At 43.2% G+C, this 21,620-nt stretch overlaps 1 protein-coding gene across 1 annotated transcript in view; it reads left to right on the forward strand.

Moving 5' to 3' along the window:
• The first annotated feature begins 15,284 nt into the window (after positions 1–15,284).
• ext1b (exostosin glycosyltransferase 1b) overlaps positions 15,285–21,620 on the forward strand; it is a 126,653-nt gene continuing 120,317 nt past the window's right edge. The window contains exon 1 of the mRNA XM_034094031.2: positions 15,285–17,139. Within this exon, the coding sequence (XP_033949922.1) occupies positions 16,196–17,139 (944 nt within the window). The 5' untranslated portion in view covers positions 15,285–16,195. The remainder of the gene's footprint in view (positions 17,140–21,620) is intronic.

A 21,620-nucleotide genomic window follows, 5' to 3' on the forward strand; every position in this document is an offset into this window, starting at 1 on the left:
TTAGCTTAGCTTATAGCTTATTAGCCAGCTAAGGACATAACCCTTTATACATGTATATATATATATATACATAGTACAGTTTAGTTTATGATTCAGCCTTGGGTAAGACTTTTAAAGTCTATGGCTATGTCGCTCATAATGCTAAACGGGAGCAAATGTTAAAAGGGGACCCAATTATCCCAGTGGTGGCCGCCGGAGTCCGACGCCGGAGCTAACGGAGCCGCAGGGGGCTAGCTCCGGCCAGCGTCCCGGAGGCGGAGTCCGGCGTTATAACTGGAGATCAAGGAATGCAGCAAAATGCGGACTTGGTTCGCCTGCAGCCCGCTGTAGTATTAGCTAAAGACATGATGTTGAACAAGGCTTATTAAACTGAACATCGCCACAATTGTTCTGCTATGTATCGGTACTTATTTTATTTTATTAACGTGTGAATGACAAACATTAAGAATAACAAAAAATAGCTAATTATCTTGCAGATTGTGAGTGGGAGCTTGGAGCCCCGCCTTGTGTTTCAGCAGCAGGTCCCGCCTCGGCTCCGCCTCTTTGCCCTTATTTGGATCAGGCTGGAGCAGGCGAGAGTTAGACTCTGACGTCACTGTCGAGCCGTTAGTGGCCGACACCGCCTACTTTAGGCTTCTCGGCAACTCCTATGCAGAATCCTATGGGTGACGTCACGGACACTACGTCCATTTATATATACAGTCTATTGGCGCATTTCCATTGCAGGGCCTCGCTCGGCTTAGTACAGTATAGTTAGGCCTTGTTAGGACTGGCTCACTTTATGCTGCGTTTCCATTACAGTTTAGTAGCTGGGGCAGTAACTATAGTAACTTAGTGTAGGCGGAGCCGTGACGTCATCTTCAATGTGAACCACAGAAAAACAACATCAGCCGTTAGCTGTTATCACTCAAGCTCACAGCTCCTCATATCTGTTCAGAAACTAGACAAAAGTTAAACAAGTACAAACCACAGACTGTCTGTGTCATGGCGAATACAGTCGCTGGTTTATTTATGAGTATAGGCCATAAATATGGCCTATAGGCCTACGTTGTTGTGAGTGTGGACGGTCGGAGCATATACTGCGTTAGCTTAACCGATCTCCATTTAGAAAACACGCATTTTAAAAGGTTTTTCGCTTGCCGTCTGTTTGCAGACTTGTCAAAGCATTAATTCATTGTTTTTACTAATCGGTATCAGTAGGCTATGTTGTTACTTCGGCATCATTTTGAAACGTGTGTATACAATTGAAGCACGGTCAAATATGTTCATTTTGTTGTAGTTGTAGCCCCCTTGCCAGCGATTCTCTCTCTAGTTTAGCATACTCAGCCCGACTCAGCCTAGTTGTTGGCCCGCTAAGAACGTCGATTTGATGGGGCTAGAAAAACTGTGAAATAGTACCCGCTAACCGGTACTACCGGTGTTGGTGAACACGAATCAATAGATTAATGTTGTGACTATAACACGAAATGCCGTGAGACTGTGTTGACTTTTTAGTAGATGTTCTAGTTGTGGAAAGAATGCTATTAGCTACTATATTGGGGAGTATGCTAAGCTAGTTAGCCAGAAATACTAATGAGTGTAGTTAAGCTAAGATACACACACATCCATTCCTTACAATAATGCTCTTGTGTTCTTGATTTTAGATGGGTTTAAAGAAATGTAAAAGAATACTTTCAACGTTTGAGCATCGAGAAATTCAAAGCCTGACATAGGCTACCTGCTTTGCTTAGTTACAGTTACAGTTGCTATGCTAGTATGCTAGGATTTGTCAATCACTTAGAAGGGTGAGGGTTCAGAGCTTGGTTCATATTTTACACAGGTTATGAGCCATTTGATTTACTATATGTTCAACATAGGTGGTACTTGTCAAGACATAACCTGCTTTGATTTAAAAGCTTGTTTTTACTCACTGCCTAACATGATTTTAAGATGACTGTAAAAGGATTGTGAATTGCTTTTTTGACAATCTACAGATCTAAGTGCACAAAACCCATTATTTATATACTGCAGTGCAGAGACCATGTATGTGTGTTCGAAGATATCTCTTACTGCCATGTACATGTGGCATGCATTCCTTTGAATAGAAGTTGATGTGCTGCACCACAATATCAAACTGAGGTTTGTTTAAACTGCCAACTTGGCTGACAACGCAGTTATGTAATGGCTAATGGCTTCAGTGTGTGCATTTAGACTGTGATGTTGGCCTTTGTTCAGCACAATCATTTAATTGTATGACTCTTTATGCAAGCCTGTTTGTGCGAATGTGTGTTTGTATGTTTGTGCACTGCTCTGCTTTCATTTCAGTGTATGTGCTTTGATGTAAATGTCTAATTTAACTCAAGGATATTCTTGCTGAAGTTTTATACAAATTATGCCTATTTTCCCAGGCATTATTCATTACTGTCTTTCTTGAAAAATAAATAACATAGCATTTTAATGCAGATTTCTGAATTTGTACTACAATGAAAAACTGAAATAGTTCCCCCAACATCACACAGCAGACAGAGTGTATCATCCACATGCATCTGTTGTTGTGTCTAAAAATAAACTGAGCACTTGTCTCCTTTATATTTTCCAGACAGGTTTTATGAAACCTATGGTATAGTCATATGTGGAAACAAATGACGACAGTACGTGAATATACAATCAGCTATGCTTCTCCACGGGAACATTTGCAGACTGCTATGAATCACTGTTATTAAATTGTTGAGCTGTGTCTAGTGGATAATGGACTTCTCTTCAAAAAGGAAATTGTCCAGCTCTTTGAGGAGTTACATTTCAAGTTTTGCTCTGGAGTGTTCCATCAAGCTTGATTTATTGATATAAGTTTTGAGGACCTTGCACGCTGGGCATATGAAATGGACGGATGAAGACCTGGTGATTATAATAGCAGTGGCAGGCAGTGTTCAAGAAAAACAAGTTCAAAGTTCATTCGTGACCTGGGAAACAGCAGTTAAGGAAACAACACAGCAATGTCCACGTAGAAAAGTAAGATCAAGAATAAACTTTAAACATCTACCTTTAGAGCAAGGTAGACAAGCAGCCTTTACATTTAATTAAGATCATGTGGTACAATTGAAGAAGAAGAAGAAGAAGAAGAAGAAGAAGAAGAAGAAGAAGAAGAAGAAGAAGAAGAAGAAGAAGAAGAAGAAGAAGAAGAAGAAGAAGAAGAAGAAGAAGAAGAAGAAGAAGAAGAAGAAGAAGAAGAAGAAGAAGAAGAAGAAGAAGAAGAAGAAGAAGAAGAAGAAGAAGAAGAAGAAGAAGAAGAAGAAACAGAAACATTATTAAGTCGCTTTGGGTAAAGAGTCAGCTTAATGTAATTAACATTGTATTATTTGCATCCTGAGGAGCTTCTCTGTAGAATACCTACATGCTATTCTCTGACTGTTTTGTTCAAGCGCTCAACGTAATAAAAAGATCTATGACTCTGTACATGGATACTGATGCGTTCAGATAGCTACCATGCTACCATCTGGCAAACATCTGGTAGAAAACTGCGGTTGTAACACCATTTGGGTTTTTCCAGCCATAAACCTGATGCAGGAAGTGTGTAAACCACCTTATCAGACCTTATTACATTATCAGCTGTTTACTTAGCCTGCTCTGTGGCCCCCGTACTTCCGTCTTAATGAATTGGCCTTTTGAAAGACATACCTGTTAGTACATTTCTCTGTTCTCTGAGTGTATCTAGGAGATGTTAATTATATTCTGATGGTGCTGCGAGTCTTTAGTTATACTTTATTTAGAATATGCATATTCTTAAGATGAATAAGTTATCTCTTACTTGCAAGTGCTTTTATTTTAAAAAAAAGTGCCACATTTAAAAACATGCTGGGCATGCTGCTTTGTCAGTTTGGCTCTGACTTCTTCGCCAAGGTTTATTTGCTTCATGTTGTTTTACAAGTCACATAACAAAGGCATCACGAAACTTTGTTAACTTAATTTCATCTGATTTTTAAATAATCGTAACTCAAGGTCCGCTTACACATTCTTTCCCCGATCTTTCAACCACATCTTTATGCTCTTATTTAGCTGATGGCTTTGCTCAGTTGTCATGGACATGTATCCTACTGCATCTCCATGACAACAAAGCAAACTCCATCCCCTGAAAGACACTGTTGTGATTAACCCCAGAAAAAAACCAATATGTGAGCATTGAGTTAGCTTTACATGTATACATTTGAGTATAACTACTGCTTCTGAGGTCAGGAAGGAGATGTTTTTTTGATGTGATGTGCTGACACTCAGACAAGGTTCATACAGTTTAAGTTGAACACAACAAGACCTTTTGATCTGTTCCTGCTTTATTTCTTCAATGTGATCCCCAGTTTCATCTTTTGATGCTACTAATATTATACACAGTAAATCTCTCTCTGTCAACTTTATGAACAGCACATCCCATAGGATTTCCCGTTGAGCGGTAAAACGTAATAAAGACTAACAAACATGTCAGTTTACACGACAGCGGTCATGGGAAGTTATTCAGAAAGCAGCAATTTCCGTTCCCTGTAAATATTTGGTGTCTGGCGTGTGGGGGCTTTGACATCACAGTGAATGGAAAATGTTGTTCTTATCACTGTGTTGGTTAGCCCCAGGCACTGTAGCATGTGCCATTACTGAGGATGTGTCACTGCATTCACTCAGAGCTCAGGGAGTAATGAGGAACTCCCTAAATGTTTCACAGATTTCTTTACACTTGATTTACAACCGTGCTCTTTTTGTTTCCTTCCCACACTCTCTCCTCCCTTTTTTCCCTTCCTCCACACCTTAGTCACTTTCATCCCACTCTTTTCTCAGGCCATCTAAACAAATTAGGGAGCAAATGAGGAGGGAGGAGCGATATGGGTGATGAGGCATGCCACAACATCAACAGATAACAGAGGGGGGGGGGGGGGGGGGGATACAAAAAAAGAGGAAGAAAGAAACGGAGAGAATATGATGAAAAGAGAAAAGTATTCCCTCAACATCCAGACCTGAAATAAATGATTAATGAGGCCAGATGTTAGGCATGAATCATCGCATTCCCCATGACAAAGCAAAAAAGACCCCCCATTTCCCCAAACATAGACGCAGCAGTGAAATTACTCCTCAGACTGTCGACAATGGAGACAAATCCAGTACTTTTCTGGCTTGAGCAACTGTCCCCTCGCCAGGTCAGGACAGTCTATCGACTACATGTTTCAGCCCTGTTTCCTGCTGACATCACTTTATACCCCTCTGAATAAACAAGGTCTCTTAAATAGATACACTCAGGCAGAAGCACTTCAGAGCATGTTGCGTGTTGGCCTGACCAAGCTAATTGTGGCATGCGGGCAATCAAGTGGGTATGAATCTGCAGCGCCTCAACAATGATGTGAAAACACAACAGATCCTTCAGACACACATTTACAAACCACAGAAGCCTGACATCTTTTAACAGATCAATGCAGCTCCGCTGATGGGCCAGTAATGTCAGCCTGTCATCTTTGATTGATTGAACATGCACAGCAGAAATGGATCAGATGAAGAACAGAAGGGAAATTGCTTTTTCTTAGAACAAGTTTATGAAATGGATCTTTATTTTTTTACTTTCATAAATTGTATCGTTCCATTCAGCATGTATTGTAAAGCGTGATTTCTGTCCATATCCGCTATTTATGCCTTTTTTCAGCACCTTCAGTTACTTTCTATCACCAAGGTCATTCATTCTAATAAATCTCAACTTTAACATTTCTACCCGACAGCTACTGCCCTCATTAACAAGGCCCGAGACCCCCTCAGACAGATACATACTCTTATCTCCTCCCATGGACACTATGCATTTTATTAACACATCATTTTTGTGACTATATCTCTGTACCCTCTGCGCTTCCTCATTCTTTACATTGTGAACATTGGTCAAATTCCTCGCACTATTTTTCCAATTACTGCACAATACTACCACTTTAAAACTGCAAAGCTTTTCCACTTTTAACTCAGATATAATATTTATATTTATTTGTGTTTGTCTATGTTGTATAATAGTTTTTAAAACTTTTTTTTTTTGTTTTGTTGTTGCTCATATTATAATTAATTTTGCTTTGTTTATGTATGCATCATTATTCAGTAAAGCAAATCCCGTTTGAGTGTAAAAATAATTTCTAAATCTGATACTGATAAAAACGTTAAGCCTAGTTCCTGGCCATCCCCCTCATGCCCCTAAGTTTCTGCATCATTTATGAAATCACATGGCTACAGCCAATACATAAATATCATAGAAATTACTTAAACATTACAGACATTATAGCAGTCATATTCACATTCCCTTTTACATTCTTAAGATTCCAACTCACAGGCATGCTAATAGCATTAGCTTTAAGCTAACAATGTTATGTTCAAGTGCATACACATGCTCAGAAATCTTTGAAGACAAGAAACATTCCTTCCATATCAAGAACATGTTCGCTCAAACATCTGCTCTCCTCCTGTTTTGCTAATAACCCACAAGTAAAATGGGTCAGCCATAAAACATCAGCTGAAACTGTTCTTGTCAGAAAGCTCGTTTCAAATCCTAAGTGAAACTCCACCAGCCCAATGCAACCTCCAGCAGTAATAAAACATAAGAGGAGCCTAATGCACACAGCCAGAAGGCAGCCGGGCCTCAGTCGTCACTGCGACTTAGTTCAGCCCTTGCCAACAGAGGAGGCCATCCATAATTAACCCTGCACTGTCGAGTCAAGGCAGCAGTCATAACATGTCCTCACATGTCATTCTAACCTTTTTCCCTGCATCATTTTCTCCGACGTCAACTCGTCACCCAGATCTGTCGTTCCCTGCATAAGGACTGCTGCGAGAGAGGGCGAGGGAGAAGGCTTTGATCTGTGTTTCCTTCACAGCCTCTCTCTCAAAGGCTTTGGGCTGCAAATGATACTCGGAACAGAGGGAGAAAATGTGTTTCTCATTTGATTTTGTTGAGAGTGATTTTGCAGATGTATTCCCTGTTAGTAAAAGTGATTGAGCTTTTTGGCCATAGGGTAATCCTTGCTATCAACATCTGTTGTTCAGCAAAAGTATATTGTGTTCGTTTCCTGTTTCCTTCTCAGTATTCCCCTCTTATCACTCTAAATATTAATAAATCTTTGTATGAATAAAGATTTCATTAATTCCGGAGATGGGGAAATGGGCAATTAAAATGTGTGAATCAAAGCAGAGGGAGCGAATAGTTATGGGGAGTGCAATTGACTGAGTCAAAGGGTCAGAGAGGTTAAGTCAGAGAGAAAGAAGGAACAAGAAAAAGAGCCAGTGATTAAAAAGTGAAAGAAGGAGATTGATTTGCGTATCTTTGACAAGAAACTAAAAATAAGGGCCAATCAAATGTGTGAGGGAGGTGTAAAATGAGAGAATTGAAAGACAAAGGTGAATCAGAGACAGGAGCAGGGCCGCCCCTGGCCAATATGTGGCCTCACACAAAGTTACATGATGAGGCCCTCTGTGTCGCGAGCGTCAACGGCGGGGGGGCTGCTAGTGGAGCCTCACAGCGGCGAAACTGTGGCACGCTTACCCCGGGATTCCACCGAGTCCGTCTGCGCCGCGGTTTTGGTCCGACCTCCTCCAGCATCATAACCCACCGGGCGCGTTTCAGGAGCGGAGTGTCTTACGTGCCGGCTCGCAGTTTTGGTTGATTTGGGCATATCTCCTGGACAGGCTATATTCCAGTTATAAACGACATTAATCAAAGCTGTGTTGCTGTATTTTAGTCGTAAAAAAATATCATCATCATCATAATTATTCTATATAATTTACACAGTGCCTGTAAACCGGAGGAGAACGCTGGCATGTCTCCTCCTACTTGAAAGACTACGGAGGGATAGGGTCTGCAAAATTAGTTTATTTGGGGGATTGACTGGATGCTCTGACCGGTCCACTTCCTGCCCGGCGCTATGCAATGCCTTGCGTCGCGTCGCATCAAAAATAGACTTGCATCCTATTTTTAGCGGAGCCCAGCACCGAGACGCTTCTGGGATGCTTCTGGGATTCTTCCGCAGCACCCACACGGCGGCGTGTGTTGAAGCTTGCCGGCGGGCGTTTCTGAAACTCGACCAACAACCAATCACATGAATCTCCCGCCCCGGACACACAAGCACGCGGTTTGATTGGCTAGAGCTTGTACTGGCATATGTTTTGATTGGCTGACGCTTCCATTGAAGCTTCAATAGTTGAACATTGCTCAACTTTTGAAGTGAGCAATGCGAGCAAAGCGAAGCGACGGAACCACATTGCAGTTCGGCAAAGCGTGACGTCACCGCGTTGAAGCTTCAACGCACGCCGCCGTGTGGACGGGCCGTTCTAGCCGTAACGCGGCGCATCTGGTGGAATAGCAACCATTGACTAGAGTGGCCGCGATTACTGTGAACGCCGCGGCGTAGCCGTAACGCAGCCGTAACGCAGCATCCACACGGCACCGTGCGTTGAAGCTTGCCGGCGGGCGTATCTGAAACTCGACCAACAACCATTCACATGAATCTCCCACCCCGGACACACAAGCACGCGGTTTGATTGGCAAGAGCTTGTACCAGCATATGATTTGATTGGCTGACGCTTCCGTAGAAGCTTTAAAAGTAGAACATTGCTCTACTTTTGAAGCTTCAACGCACGCCGCCGTGTGGACGCGGCCGTAACACGGCGCAGACGGACCCGGTGGAATCTAGGGGTCAAACTGTAGGTGCGCCGCATTTGCTTCAGATGAGGCTCCCTACGGAAAATGAAGCACCCTCCGCAAGCTGGGCACAGGGAGAGAATGATAGAGAATAAGATTAAAGATAGATATGCCTTATATAATATGGAGAAAAATACTAGAAAATGTTGGGGAAAATTCATCCCAAGGATGAGATAAAAAATGCTTAATTGCCAGGAAATGTTTACGGTCAACCGAGGACAAAGACTTTTTTCTCTAGCACCACCATGAGGTTAAAATGAGTGGTTTTAGGTCAATATATTATACAAAGTTATGGAATCAAAAATCATGTTTACCTAATAAACTGTAGTTTCTGGAGATACCTGAGTTTTTACAATGATGTTAAAAAAAATTCTCATCATCAGATCAAAAAAACTATACATACATTCAAAGCTATTCCCATTAGCCTCTGCTCACTTTGTATTTAGTGCTCATTAGCAAAGCATGCTAACTCCCTAAACTAAGATGGTGAACAAGACATTAAAGGCGTATGTATACCTGGTAAACATCAGCCTGATTCAATTTCACCACTCCATGTACTGGCAGGCTTCTGTAACGTAATGCCATCTATGACTCAATTTTCATTACGCTCCAGGTGCTGCCATTAGAAACTGAAACCTTTGTGATCTAAATAATGTTAAGCGATTACTTGATGAGTAGGTCTTGCGAACATTTACGAGCAGAACAGCACTCTGTCGTGTTGTTGTAACAGACATGTCTGAACTCACCACAGACGCTTGATTCACACATGGATTCGCCTCTTTTGTCAGGCGATTAACCCATGAACGGCTAGGGCTTATGACAAATTATGTTTTCTAAAGGCTGTTCATATCAGAAATATGAATCGAAAACAATACTATGTAGAAATGTCAAGAAAGTCACATGACATTCTGGTGAGAAGGGCTTTCAGCCAAAGATGGATTTTTTGTTATAAGCGTTACAAATGTAGGTTTTCTTTCCCCAGAGCAGAACCCTGACGCTCAAAGCATCACAACCACCGGTGTTGGACCAATCTCTCAATCCTTGTGCCAATAAATCCTTACTCCATACCAAATACCCAGCAGCCCGCAGCACGAATGTGGCGACACCAGAGGTTGGTACAGTGAAAAGTGGGTTAGGGTTCAAAGGGCTGAGGAGAGCTCTGATCTTTGGCAGGGGAGTTAAAACATTAACATTCACCCTGCACAGCCAGGCTTTACCCCTGCATCTCCTCAAAGTCAGGGAGGAGATTCATACAGTATGCAGGCGCGGCGAGGCATATGTGCAGGATATATATCTTCAAATATGTGTGTGCATGCTTGAGCTTCTAAAACTGAGAGGGCTTCATATATATGACAACATGCTGTACATGTGGATACAAACGAAGAATGGGAAACAGATCATATAGAGGGTATATGGTATGATTTCCAGGCTCGCCGGCTCCAGCAGTGGGATTACTTCAGTCCATTTATCATTCCATATAAGTGTGGATTGCATGGGTAATTGTAAATTAAGTGGATTACTGTGCAGTATAGTCCCTAAGGGAATTAGAGAATCTCTGAATGGATGCAAAATCCTATCGTACTGGCACAGCAGCATCAGCACTTTCTGAAGCAATGATACCGGCATGAGTCCTTTTGACTGATACTGATTTAATATCAGCACGGTAGATTTAATGACACTCATTATGTTTCAGATCCCTAAAGAGTGGCCCAAGTGATTGGCACATTCAGCTATAAGTGTGCTTAAGAATAGGTGTTTTATGGGATGTGCTCTACAACCTTTTATACCAGCAGGGATACTCTCACGTTGTTCAGCCAAGATGTGTCTTTAATCACAAAGTTGGAAAGTGAGTGAGGACATGTAAAGTTACTCTTTCAGGGCTTTGCGTAAGAAGAAATTACAACGCATTCGTTTTTCCTCCTGGCTTCAGTGGCTTTACACCATCTAAATCCCCCCAAATCAAAATCCACCTCGAATGAATTGCGATGGAATACAGATGAGCAGGCAGTGGCAGGGATTTCTGCTTTAATGAGGACAAAAACCTATCACCACATCTAACCTGAAACGCTTCATTTGCTGCTGTCTGCCAGCTGGGACTTCCCAATTCCGGGGTTAAAATGGTAAAGTTTCAGCTCAGTTCGCTCAGGGCCCTGGCAACAAACCATGGCCTCCCTCCCACAACCCCGAACATTTAAACCCAGCGCAGTTTGCCCAAAGCAATCTCGGCTTGGGAGTCGAAAGGTCACTTTAAATAAATAAAGAATGGGCAGATCACTAAGCATCCCACACACGGAGTGAGCCGCACTGTCAAAGGATAGCCAATGCTACACCATTTAGCATTCAGTAGCCTGAAGCCATCCGTAGGGCTGCCAGTCAGAGGACGCAAAGTCCAAGTCCAGATTGGCTCCCACTCACTTACCACGTCTGCATCAGTCACTTTGCTCTTGAAGCTAAACTTCTGCCCTGTTTGTCACTGTTACAAAGCTACAGTTTGTCAGCTTTGAGAACTGTATGGAATTAATTCATTGCCTCAGGTAGAGACCTGGTCGTTGTGTTGACCTCCATTTCATTACAATATGTTTATATTTCCATTCTTTATCAACCTTTATTCTCTTAAAGGTTTCCTATTATGCTCTAGGAGGAGATTCAGGTGATAAGGTGCAGGGGGGTTACCTTGGTTGGTGATTGGCTAATGGTTACACAAGCCAAAAATCGTTATGACATCATAAAGTGGCCAAAATCTGTTCAGCTCATTTTCAGACAGGTTTTTATATTATATATAGACATAAAGAGAGGGAATCTTTTTTCCTGAAACTTTCAGAATCTCTTTACACAGAGGGGACACATTATGTAAAAGAAAAGGTGACAAGAATGAAATGAATAATTTACTTGTTTGTGTTGCTTTACGAGTCTTCCGAAATAAACAACGTGTTGTCAGAAAGGAGGAGCACACTCCCTGTGAGACCGTGAAGCCAAGATGAAACTCTGATGGCGTACTATTCTCAGGTTTTAGGAGGAACTTCACAAGACTTTTAAAAGTATAAACCCTGGCGGATTTGCGACTGGTTATTCACACGACTTCCAGAGTCTCAAGTGCATAACCAAGCCAGGTGCATGGAGCCAGACGTACACAGCACCCATGAGAAGCAGAATGTGGGCATGAGTGCCTGTGCACACCTTGATACACTCGCACACACATGCCCTTTGTGTTAGCAGGAGCCCAGCTTGTTACATCATCCAGAGGGGAGTTTATCAGCGACTGATCAGCAGCAGCCTGAAGACTCTCAAAGGCTGTTTTGTCTTCCTCTTGCCTGAAACTCCCTGAACCCACAGATTACTTTCCAGCCATGGGTATTTGTTTACCGTGGCCTGAATTTGCAAGTCTTTATCATGGCTGCCGGCCGTCGCTAAGGGGAAATGCTTCACATGCGTCAACGGGAGGAAAATAGGAAGTCAACAGGTAATCCAGGTCTTTAAGGACATATAAAACTATTTAGATTACTGCATTTTTTTGGCTCTCTGGAGTGCAGGTCAGCATAGAGTGAAGAAGTCACCTACTGTAAGTCCATGTATCCATTAACCAAATATAAAGAATTGTGTTCCTTTGATATCTACATTTTAATTTTTTAACTTTGACGTTATAAACTAAAATAATAATAATCGAGATGTGATAAAAAATCATTTAATAAAAAACAAGTTAAGCAAAAACAAGTAACACAAAAGCTTAACTGTATTAGCCACAGAGTCTGAGCCACTCATTCATCACCATTACATTTGAGTTGCAGAGCAAAGCATGAGCATCCAATTCATAATATAAACTTTAATAAAGCCATATCCAGAAACCTCAAAGAATCCTCTAACCATCTGGAAAAGACACAAGCAATATATAAGCCACCATTTTGTATGAAACAAGGAGAGAAATAACTTCTTATTTGTATTAATTTTGTGAAAGTTTAGCTAGGGGTCATCCTGTGAAAAGTTTGGGAGAGGAACAAAAGGAGCAATTTAGGGAAAAAGCTGAATGTGTTGTTATTGCACAACAGACATTATACTCTTTTATCCAGATGGTTTTAAAACTCTTGAGGAAAATTGAAATACCTTCAAACAGTAGTGAGTGTTATGGGACGACCTTCTGGGCTTTTCAAAGGTCACTAAGAATGTGTTTTTCTGCAAAGGTAATGGATAGCTTTGTGGCTCAAATGTAATGACAATACATGAGAGGTAAAAACTGGGGCAATACAAAAGTAAGATATGAGTTTAAGTCATCTTACTAGATTTATTTGAACGTTTACCTTACACATTGGCACTGGTAAATATTTGAACTTCATATCAAAGAAAACTAATGATCCCTTTGATCGCAGAGCATTAACTTTTTCCCCTTTGTGTAGTATTTTGTCACTTGGTCGAATTTGAACCCTGTGTGTCATCCGATAAAAAGAATCTGATTCTTCCAAATCCACCTTTTTATTTATTTCACAGCTAGCAAGGCTTTCTCATCTTCTCATATCTCAGACCGGCTACAGTCATGAGAAGGAGGGCATCCAAACTGTGATTGAAGAGGGGATTTTTCAGGGGGTGGAAATATTAGAAGTGTACACAAGGAAGGATGAAGGCAGGGAGTGAGGCGATGCTCCCTGGAACGACTCCCAGTCCTTACCGCTGTCATGCAGAGACCACACAGCTCCAAAATGTTCCAAAGCAGTGGGGATACACAGGGGATGAACAGGGGGGGCTTTGATGGTGCAGCACTTAACACTGCAGTCTCTGCTCCACCGTGTTTCACCTGCACTCACACAAAGGCTTAATGATGTGAACAACCCGCACTAAATTAACAAGAGACACACCATTTTAGGAAAGAACAACTCTATTTAGATTACAACATCTTCTCCTGTTAACACAATCCTGGTTTCAAGTGTCATTTAGCAACTGCAGTATTCCCATTAGAGTTGTAAGCAATTAAGAAGCAAATCCCCCAGGCATAAACAACAACTTGATTCTCCAAAGAGAGACAGTGGTGGTAAAATGTGTGGCATTGCTAGAGTGCAGAGAGTCTTGTGTGAAAAGGAGAAAATATAAGGGTATAGAGCTTATTATGGGCTGAAAAACAAGAAGTATGTTTTCCTTGCAGTCTTAACAACTTTTTATATGGATTTCTTGACATCGGACAACCACGGAGACTGGAGCAGCCCTCTGGAACAGCACCCAGACCTCTTCATCACCAGCATATTCCGACAATGAGCGCCGGCCAACCATCCTGGCCTGTCTCCCAGCCAGCCCCGCTAATTAGTCCCCCTCTTCTGAGCTAATTGGCCGATAAAAAATGAGGATGGCCTCTTCACCCAGCCGGAGTGTTTTGCCACCAAATGGCAGCAGGCAGGATTATGCGGGTTTATGGGGCATGATGACACTTAGCGACAGCCGCTCCACTGCTATTCATTTCCTTGTCAAGGGGGTCGTCTATGCTGTGTGACTTTTTCTTTGTGCATACAAGAACACTTTAGTATGGGGAGGACTTCCAACAAGTTGTTTTCATTAAATGCCTTCATGTCTTAACTATTTTACTGTGTACGTTTATGGTACAAATTAACTATGAGATCATTCTTTTGAACAGATGCTGAGTCCTCTAGGCGATACCAGTGTTACAACTTGTTAAAATTGCTCAGGGATTATATTTCTTACGTGGCGTTTGGTTTTCTTTTCCCTGTCAGGATTGTGGATTAGTTGTTTTGGATTTCTGTCAAAAAACTGTCTGTTGGCAAGATGTTTCACTGTATGAGATAATAAGCTTTAAGAAAAACAGATCAATAAGTAATGATATTCTACCGGGGAGCTTAATATGAAAGGAAATTGACTCAAACTGTGCCTTTAGTGAGTTGATTGAAAGCAAGAAAGAAAATGGAACGGAAAATGATTTCCACATGTGAGTTTTATATAATAATGTTCAATTCAAAATATGCCTTACTATGCCTTTTGCGGTTATTAATAAATAAAAAATGTAAATCTAAAAACCTGGGGTACATATGTAACCCGCAGATGGGGCTGAATATTAAATCAGCCAGCATGCTTTGCCTTAAAAAAATACATTTATGTAATGTGTTTGCTTTAATGCTTTAATATTTATGGCTATTATATCAACATTGGACACATTAAGGTTAAAGGGATAGTGGAAAAGGGTGTCTTTTTATACTTAAAGTCAAGACAATTTATAGAGCATAGTTCTTTAAAAAAAAAATATATATATTACCATTAAAATACAATTATAAAGTCAAACACAAACATAATACACAAATTAAAGCAACAAAGCATGCATCAATAATAGGCAGACATAATAAATCAAAAACGTTTCTTGACTTGATTGAGTGCAAACATGAGACTGAATACTACCATAATATAACTTCTCAGTGGGACTCTTTACTAAGTGAGGATGCATTTTGCTCTCACGGCACATTTCCAAACAACTTCCACAGGCTTTACAATTAGATAATTTGCACATGCGGAGGACTCCGGTTATGAATGGGTGTATTTCCCTAAATCCCGCCTCTTCCGTTCCCACAGACGGACCAATCAGCGGCGCCGGAGTGCATCGATAGGACGTCACGTCAGCTGCCGTCGTGTCGGGATTGGAATGTTACCGACTAACAATCGGGACAATTGAGCACTCGGTAATTGGACACTAGGATCACGGAATCCCGTCTTTTTGAACATTTTCTCAGCTATTTACCCGGTCTGAGGTGAGCGTTTTTTTCCTCTCGTGTCAACCGGATAACTTCGCCTGCTGCCCGCCGGTGAGGTTTTTATTCAGCGAGAGCGAGGCTGTGTGTGGAGGTTGTAATAAATAAGAAGGGAAATGCAGGGATTCGTCAGGTTACAGTTGTACCGCTGAGCTGCTCCTGCGCTTCGAAGCTTCCCCCGGTTTTTTTCCCTCTCTTCACACGGGACTATGGAGTGGTAAAACAGGGGGAATAGGACGAATTCACCAGGAGGCATTTGGATTCAAGCACAGCAGCCACACCGACTGGTTTTTACACTCCTTGGTGCTACCGAGTTTATCTAAACCGGGGTATACCTATCCGTCTGGGAGAGCCTCGGGGACCCCTGCCGCTTTACACCCGGGGAAAGAGAGTTCCCAGGCGGCTGCCGGACTGCTTTACCCTTTGAAAAACCCCCACACAGCCAGCCTGAATGAGGGTGAGAGGAAGCGCCGCGGAAGAGAGTGGCTGCATGTGATTGTGTCCGAGGGTCCAGGCAGCACGGAGCTGTTTCAGGCAGCTCAGCCCCGCTGTAGGCGCTGTGCGATATGGTGAAACTCTACAGAAGAGGGAGAACGGGACACTACTTTTAAAATCGCCCACATGCACTGGATCAATTGCTGGATTTGGGAACCGAATACGCAGAAGGGGGGTTGGGGATCCTTGGAGGCTGCCGGAGGATGGAGCGGTGTAGCCGGGGTTGGTGAGAGCCTAACTTCGGGCCACTTTACATTTCTTATTCCTTCACAACTCGCCCCTGCTCCCAGGACACATGCAGGCCAAAAAACGCTACCTGATCCTGCTCTCCGCTGGTGCAAGTCTGGTGCTTCTCTTCTACCTCGGAGGGGTTACACTTCCAGCGGCGAGCAGGAGCCGGCATGACCGCAGCCGACATGGGTACCGGCCCGATCAGCCCTGGCCCCACTTCTCGGACCCTTTACACCTTTTCCTGCCGCTGGATCAGACGGACACCGAGGAGTACAACCTGCACATATCTCCGAGGCAGAAGAGGGACGTCAACACGAGTGTTTACAAAGGCAAACGGTGCCGCATGGATTCATGCTTTGATTTCTCGCAGTGTCAGAAGAGCGGATTCAAAGTTTATGTTTACCCGCAGCAGAAGGGGGAGAAGATCTCAGAGAGTTATCAGATTATTTTATCAACCATTGAAGGGTCCAGGTTTTACACCTCAGACCCTGGACAGGCGTGTCTGTTCATCCTGAGCCTGGACACTCTGGACCGGGACCAGCTGTCCCCGCAATACGTCCACAACCTGAAGACCAAGGTCCAGAACCTGCCTCTGTGGAACGACGGCAGGAACCACCTCATATTTAACTTGTACTCGGGGACGTGGCCGGACTATACGGAAGACTTGGGCTTTGACATCGGCCAGGCCATGTTGGCCAAGGCCAGCATCAGCACCGAGAACTTCAGGCCCCACTTCGACGTGTCCATCCCCCTCTTCTCCAAGGAGCACCTGAGGACCGGCGGAGAGAGGGGCTTCCTCAAGTACAACACAATCCCGCCTTTCAGAAAATACATGCTGGTGTTCAAAGGGAAGCGTTACCTGACAGGTATCGGTTCGGACACCAGGAATGCCTTACATCACGTCCACAACGCAGAGGATGTGGTGCTGCTCACCACCTGCAAACATGGCAAAGACTGGCAGAAACACAAGGACGCGCGGTGTGACAAGGACAACGCAGAGTATGACAAGTAAGTTACACAAAGTGAGAAGGTTTTATGGGGGAAAAAGTGTATTTTGATGTTTTTAAACTTGTATGTATAATGGCTGCTTTGAGCTGTCACTCACATCCCCCTGGGTTCTCACTCTTTGGTTCACAGTATGTGCATTTAGATGAATTTGTATGGACCCATTTTCCTTAAATTCTCTCCTTTCTTACTGAAAATAGGTAACCAGTAGCAACCCCTTATTGAAATGTAGACTTTTATTTCCCACCAACAACAGGTTCACTATCAGCCTTGTAAAGATCTCCAACTGCAGGTCATAGTTAACCAACCTTTTTATGTACCACTACATGACTGGTTTTACCCTCCCGTGCTCCCTTTCAAGCATGAAGTAAAAGCTCTCCAGCCAGTCTATTAGCTCCCCGGACACCCCCCAGCCTCCCATCCCTCCCTCCTTTCCTATGAAGGAATTCACCCTCCTCCTCCACCTCCACCACCTTCCAGCTCCCCTCCATGGGAACAGTGCAGCCTAGGATATGCAGGGACATGTTTGATTTGCACCCTGTACTTAGTGCAAATTAAGTGAAAGTCAACAGTGATCTTTTTTTGCTCGGAAATGAGTATCCGTTCTGGGGACCTTGTCATGACAAAACACTGCTTCCCATTTCAGGGCGAGTCTTTATGTTCGCCGTGGCGTGTAACAAGTTTGGTTGAAATATGAAGCAATTTATTGCGAATAAATCAGTCGTAATGGGTTAATTATCACTTTCATTTCCAGGAGTTAGTGCCATCCTTTCCACTTAGCCCCCAGGGACAGTTGATTACCTCTAATTTCGGAGGTCTCTGTTTTGTCAAGGTGGTGATAAACGATTCCCCCCTAGGATCAACAGCTGCACTTGAATGCTTGGTATGTTTTTAATATAGCAAGCGGTGTCTTCTGATGTTTACATATGGATTACGTAGTGAGCTTCACTGTCAGGTTCACTTCTCTGTGAGTGACGGTGGTTTGATCTGCATTTATCAACCTGTGGATCCCATGGCTTTTGTTAAGCCTGGATCAACTCAGGCATGTGATCACGGCACTTGTCGACATTGTTCCTTGTGGGTGTGTGTGTACCTATACACACGCCATGTCAAGGTTAAGAGAAAGCACGGATGGGGAGCATATGGAAAGTGATCCTCAACCTACACATATTTCCAATCAATCAGAAAAAGATAAAGATTTTGAACCACAGTTTTGTTGGGCTAAGGAAGGATATGACTCCTTGAACTTGAAATGAACTCTAAAACCCCTTCACAGACAAACTCATAATGCCAAAGAGGGAGCTCTGACAAAAGTTTACAAGCATGCACTTGTCTATCCATTTGTCACCCTTTTTCCACCTCTCACATACTCATTCTCTCCATCGCTTTCTCCTTGGATGCCTTGGGCTCGGTGTCACCTGGAGAGATGTGTCATCCATTATCTGACATTCCAGTCGTCCCAGGACAGCCCACCTCTGCCCCGCTCTGAGGCGGATCGGGGCCTTGTTTTCCCAGAGGCCCCTCTGTCTAGGGCACATCTGGGGGCCATAATCAGCTGATTGACACAGCTGATCTCATTGAGTTCTGGGAACCGAGCTTTCCCTGCTCACTCTTTCCACTGCAGTGTGTTTCACGGTTGATTTATTTGATCAATACCGCTGCCTGTTAGTCATTGCACTTCCAGCATCGATATTGCATTTGATGTGTGTCGCCGCTGAAAGTTGATGAATCCAATTTTGTTTGTACACAACACTTTTACAGTATTTACTATTTAGCATGCATTGGCTTTACTTGTGTATCTTTCCACACTTATTTGTGAACCACCGTCACCCTTTTTGTGCTTTAAAAATAATGTATTTAGTTTAAACTCTTTAGATTGCTCACTACTCTGGCATCGGGCTACAACCAATACATTTAAAGCATTTTTTTCCTGTTATGGTTTACAAGCCTGTTTTATATTTAATCAAACTGATGCCTTTCATTTTAATCTGATTTAAAGTCGTTTGGGTGCCAGCCCGTGCTCAGCTAAAAACCCTGACGTGGCTCTCTCAGGTAAATGGATCTATATGTAGCCGGCCGGGCTTAGCGCTCAATTTCCAGGGGCTGGGGGCGGACAAGCGGTGCCTTGCGGGGACGCTGTGCTGCAGACTCAGGAATGCACACACATGTCAGAACAGCTGTTATCGGCTGAGGAGGGAGCACTGCCAAGGCAGGCCGGCTAGCTGTACAGTTAATGTACATACCTGGATGCTTTTTAAATGTAGCCTGATGCATAACTTTAAAACGCAGAAGAAGTGACGTGGTAACACCTGGTCTTATCTACTCGGATGTTTATAATCAATATGAACCAACCCACCGACCCAAAACACACCCCTACACCATGCCAAGGCTGTTGTTGCAGAGCTGTGCTACATCCAGGCTCACCTTTGCCTCCTGGCCGCCTGGCCTTTGACCTCGTTGCCTTACAGAGGAATGCTTCTCTTCAAAGGAATGCAGCAGCAGGAGGGACGACTGGGAGCCGATAGGTACTCAAACCGGCTCCCACACACACACACACACACACACACACACACACACACACACACACACACACACACACACACAATGCTCCCCACATTTATTCAATTGATTTTCTTAGCTGCAATAGCTTTCAATTGGAGTCACTCTGGTCCACTTCCATGGCCAAGCGCTGATGAAAGGGCTCATTCAGTGCTACATTATCCACTGAGTTTTCAGCACTGCCGACAATGATCCTGGGAGAGGACAGTGAAAGGCTATTACAGGCCCGACAATTGAACAATTTCACGTTTGCAAGATTTTGCTGCCATGCCTTGTGGTGACTAAACCTCCCCTCCTGTCAGACCTCTTACTAGGTACATTTTTATATTGAACTTTATGATTTCAGTTGGGGGAAGTAAAGTTCTCCTTTCTCTTTAAATGGGACGTTACATGTGTTCGACTTCCTGTCATAAGAATGAATCACTTCAGGCATGGATTGTTAAACTTGTTGTATTCATCTGCCATTCCAAAGCACAACAACACTTTCTTTTACACCAGCAAGCAGCTTATCCTGAAAAAATCCAAAGTGCATCAATAGCTTGAATCGCATCATTATTACTATTGAGCGTTCCATTAAAGTCCGACAGCACATTCCTTTTATTTGCTCTTTGTTAAGTCTTTTGCTGGATAACGGCAGCGTCATCATCCCCCATTTAATACATAACCAGTTTTGTTGGCTCCTATTGACTTTGTACTTTAGCTACTTCACTGGCAGCTGCTGCTCAAGGTCACCCGAGGGACTTGAAAATAGAGAGAGAGTGGAAGGGCAATGAAGAGAAGTAGAAAGAGATTTAGAGAATGACAAAGTCGAGAGTAGATGCATAAGATGTGTCTGCGTTGCCTGAAAGTGTGTGGAAGGGGGGGAAACAAAGAGGAAGAGCAAGTGGGTGTGATAATGGTGTGCGGTATATGTCTGCGTGAGTTGGGATGAAGGAAATGGAGGGTCCAGAAAAGTGCGTGTGCAGTGGGATTTTTCCCATTAGGAGTCAATGACAGTAACATCAACCAAGCGCCGTGGCATTTTCATTTCACAACCGTGTCATCAGCACAAATGTTCCCACTTGAGAAAATCCTCAAAAGCGTGAGTGGCTTAGAGGGAGGAAAAGAGGAAGAAAGCCTGCCTCCCATCCTCAATTCCCCCCCCCCCATTATTTCCTTTGGCTTCCCCTTTCCTTCCTACCCTCTGCATTGGTTTCTTTTAGATTTCTCTCCCTCCTTTCCCCTCTCTGTAAGAACGACATAGAAACACCGATGTGATTTGTCTTGAGATGGCTCCCCGCCACCTTTCCTTTTCCCTTTTTTTTTTTTTTTTATGACGACGCTGCGGTTGACACAATGCCACAGAATGAGAGGCAGTAGCTGATCCGCGCCAAGTGAAGAGAACCACCAACCGCTTCCTCTCCACCTTATCGCAGTAAAACACTTTTATGAGTGGGAATACCAGCATTCACCTGAATGTCAGTGCGGCAGAGGCGGCGCCCGATAGTGGACTCCTGTTGGAGATTTGTAGAGTGCCGAGCGAGGAGCAAACATTCATGTTGCTGCCTCGCTGTTTGGCAGAGGAGGCTGTCACACTCCCCGGGTTGCCATTGTTTGTTTTTCTGTAGTCAGATTAATAAATCATGAATATTTCATGATTGCCTGCTCTCTCTTGGATAAAGTACCAGAGCTTGTGATGGGGAATGTTAATGATATGGAGGATAATGCGTTTGAATGCAGAGCAGCTTAATTAGGGTTCTTTGATATTTTGGTGTGTGTAAGTGACAGACTTATGCCTTTACCTTGAGAAAACCGTCGTTTCTTTACCTTATTGTGCAACCTATTAGGGATCCACCCATATGGCTTTTTCAAGGCCGATACCGATTATTAGTAATCAAGGAGACCGATAACCGATATTTCGAACCGATATACATTTGCAGTAAAAT

Source organism: Pseudochaenichthys georgianus, chromosome 11 (assembly GCF_902827115.2).
Source record: "Pseudochaenichthys georgianus chromosome 11, fPseGeo1.2, whole genome shotgun sequence".
Lineage (NCBI taxonomy): Eukaryota > Metazoa > Chordata > Actinopteri > Perciformes > Channichthyidae > Pseudochaenichthys > Pseudochaenichthys georgianus.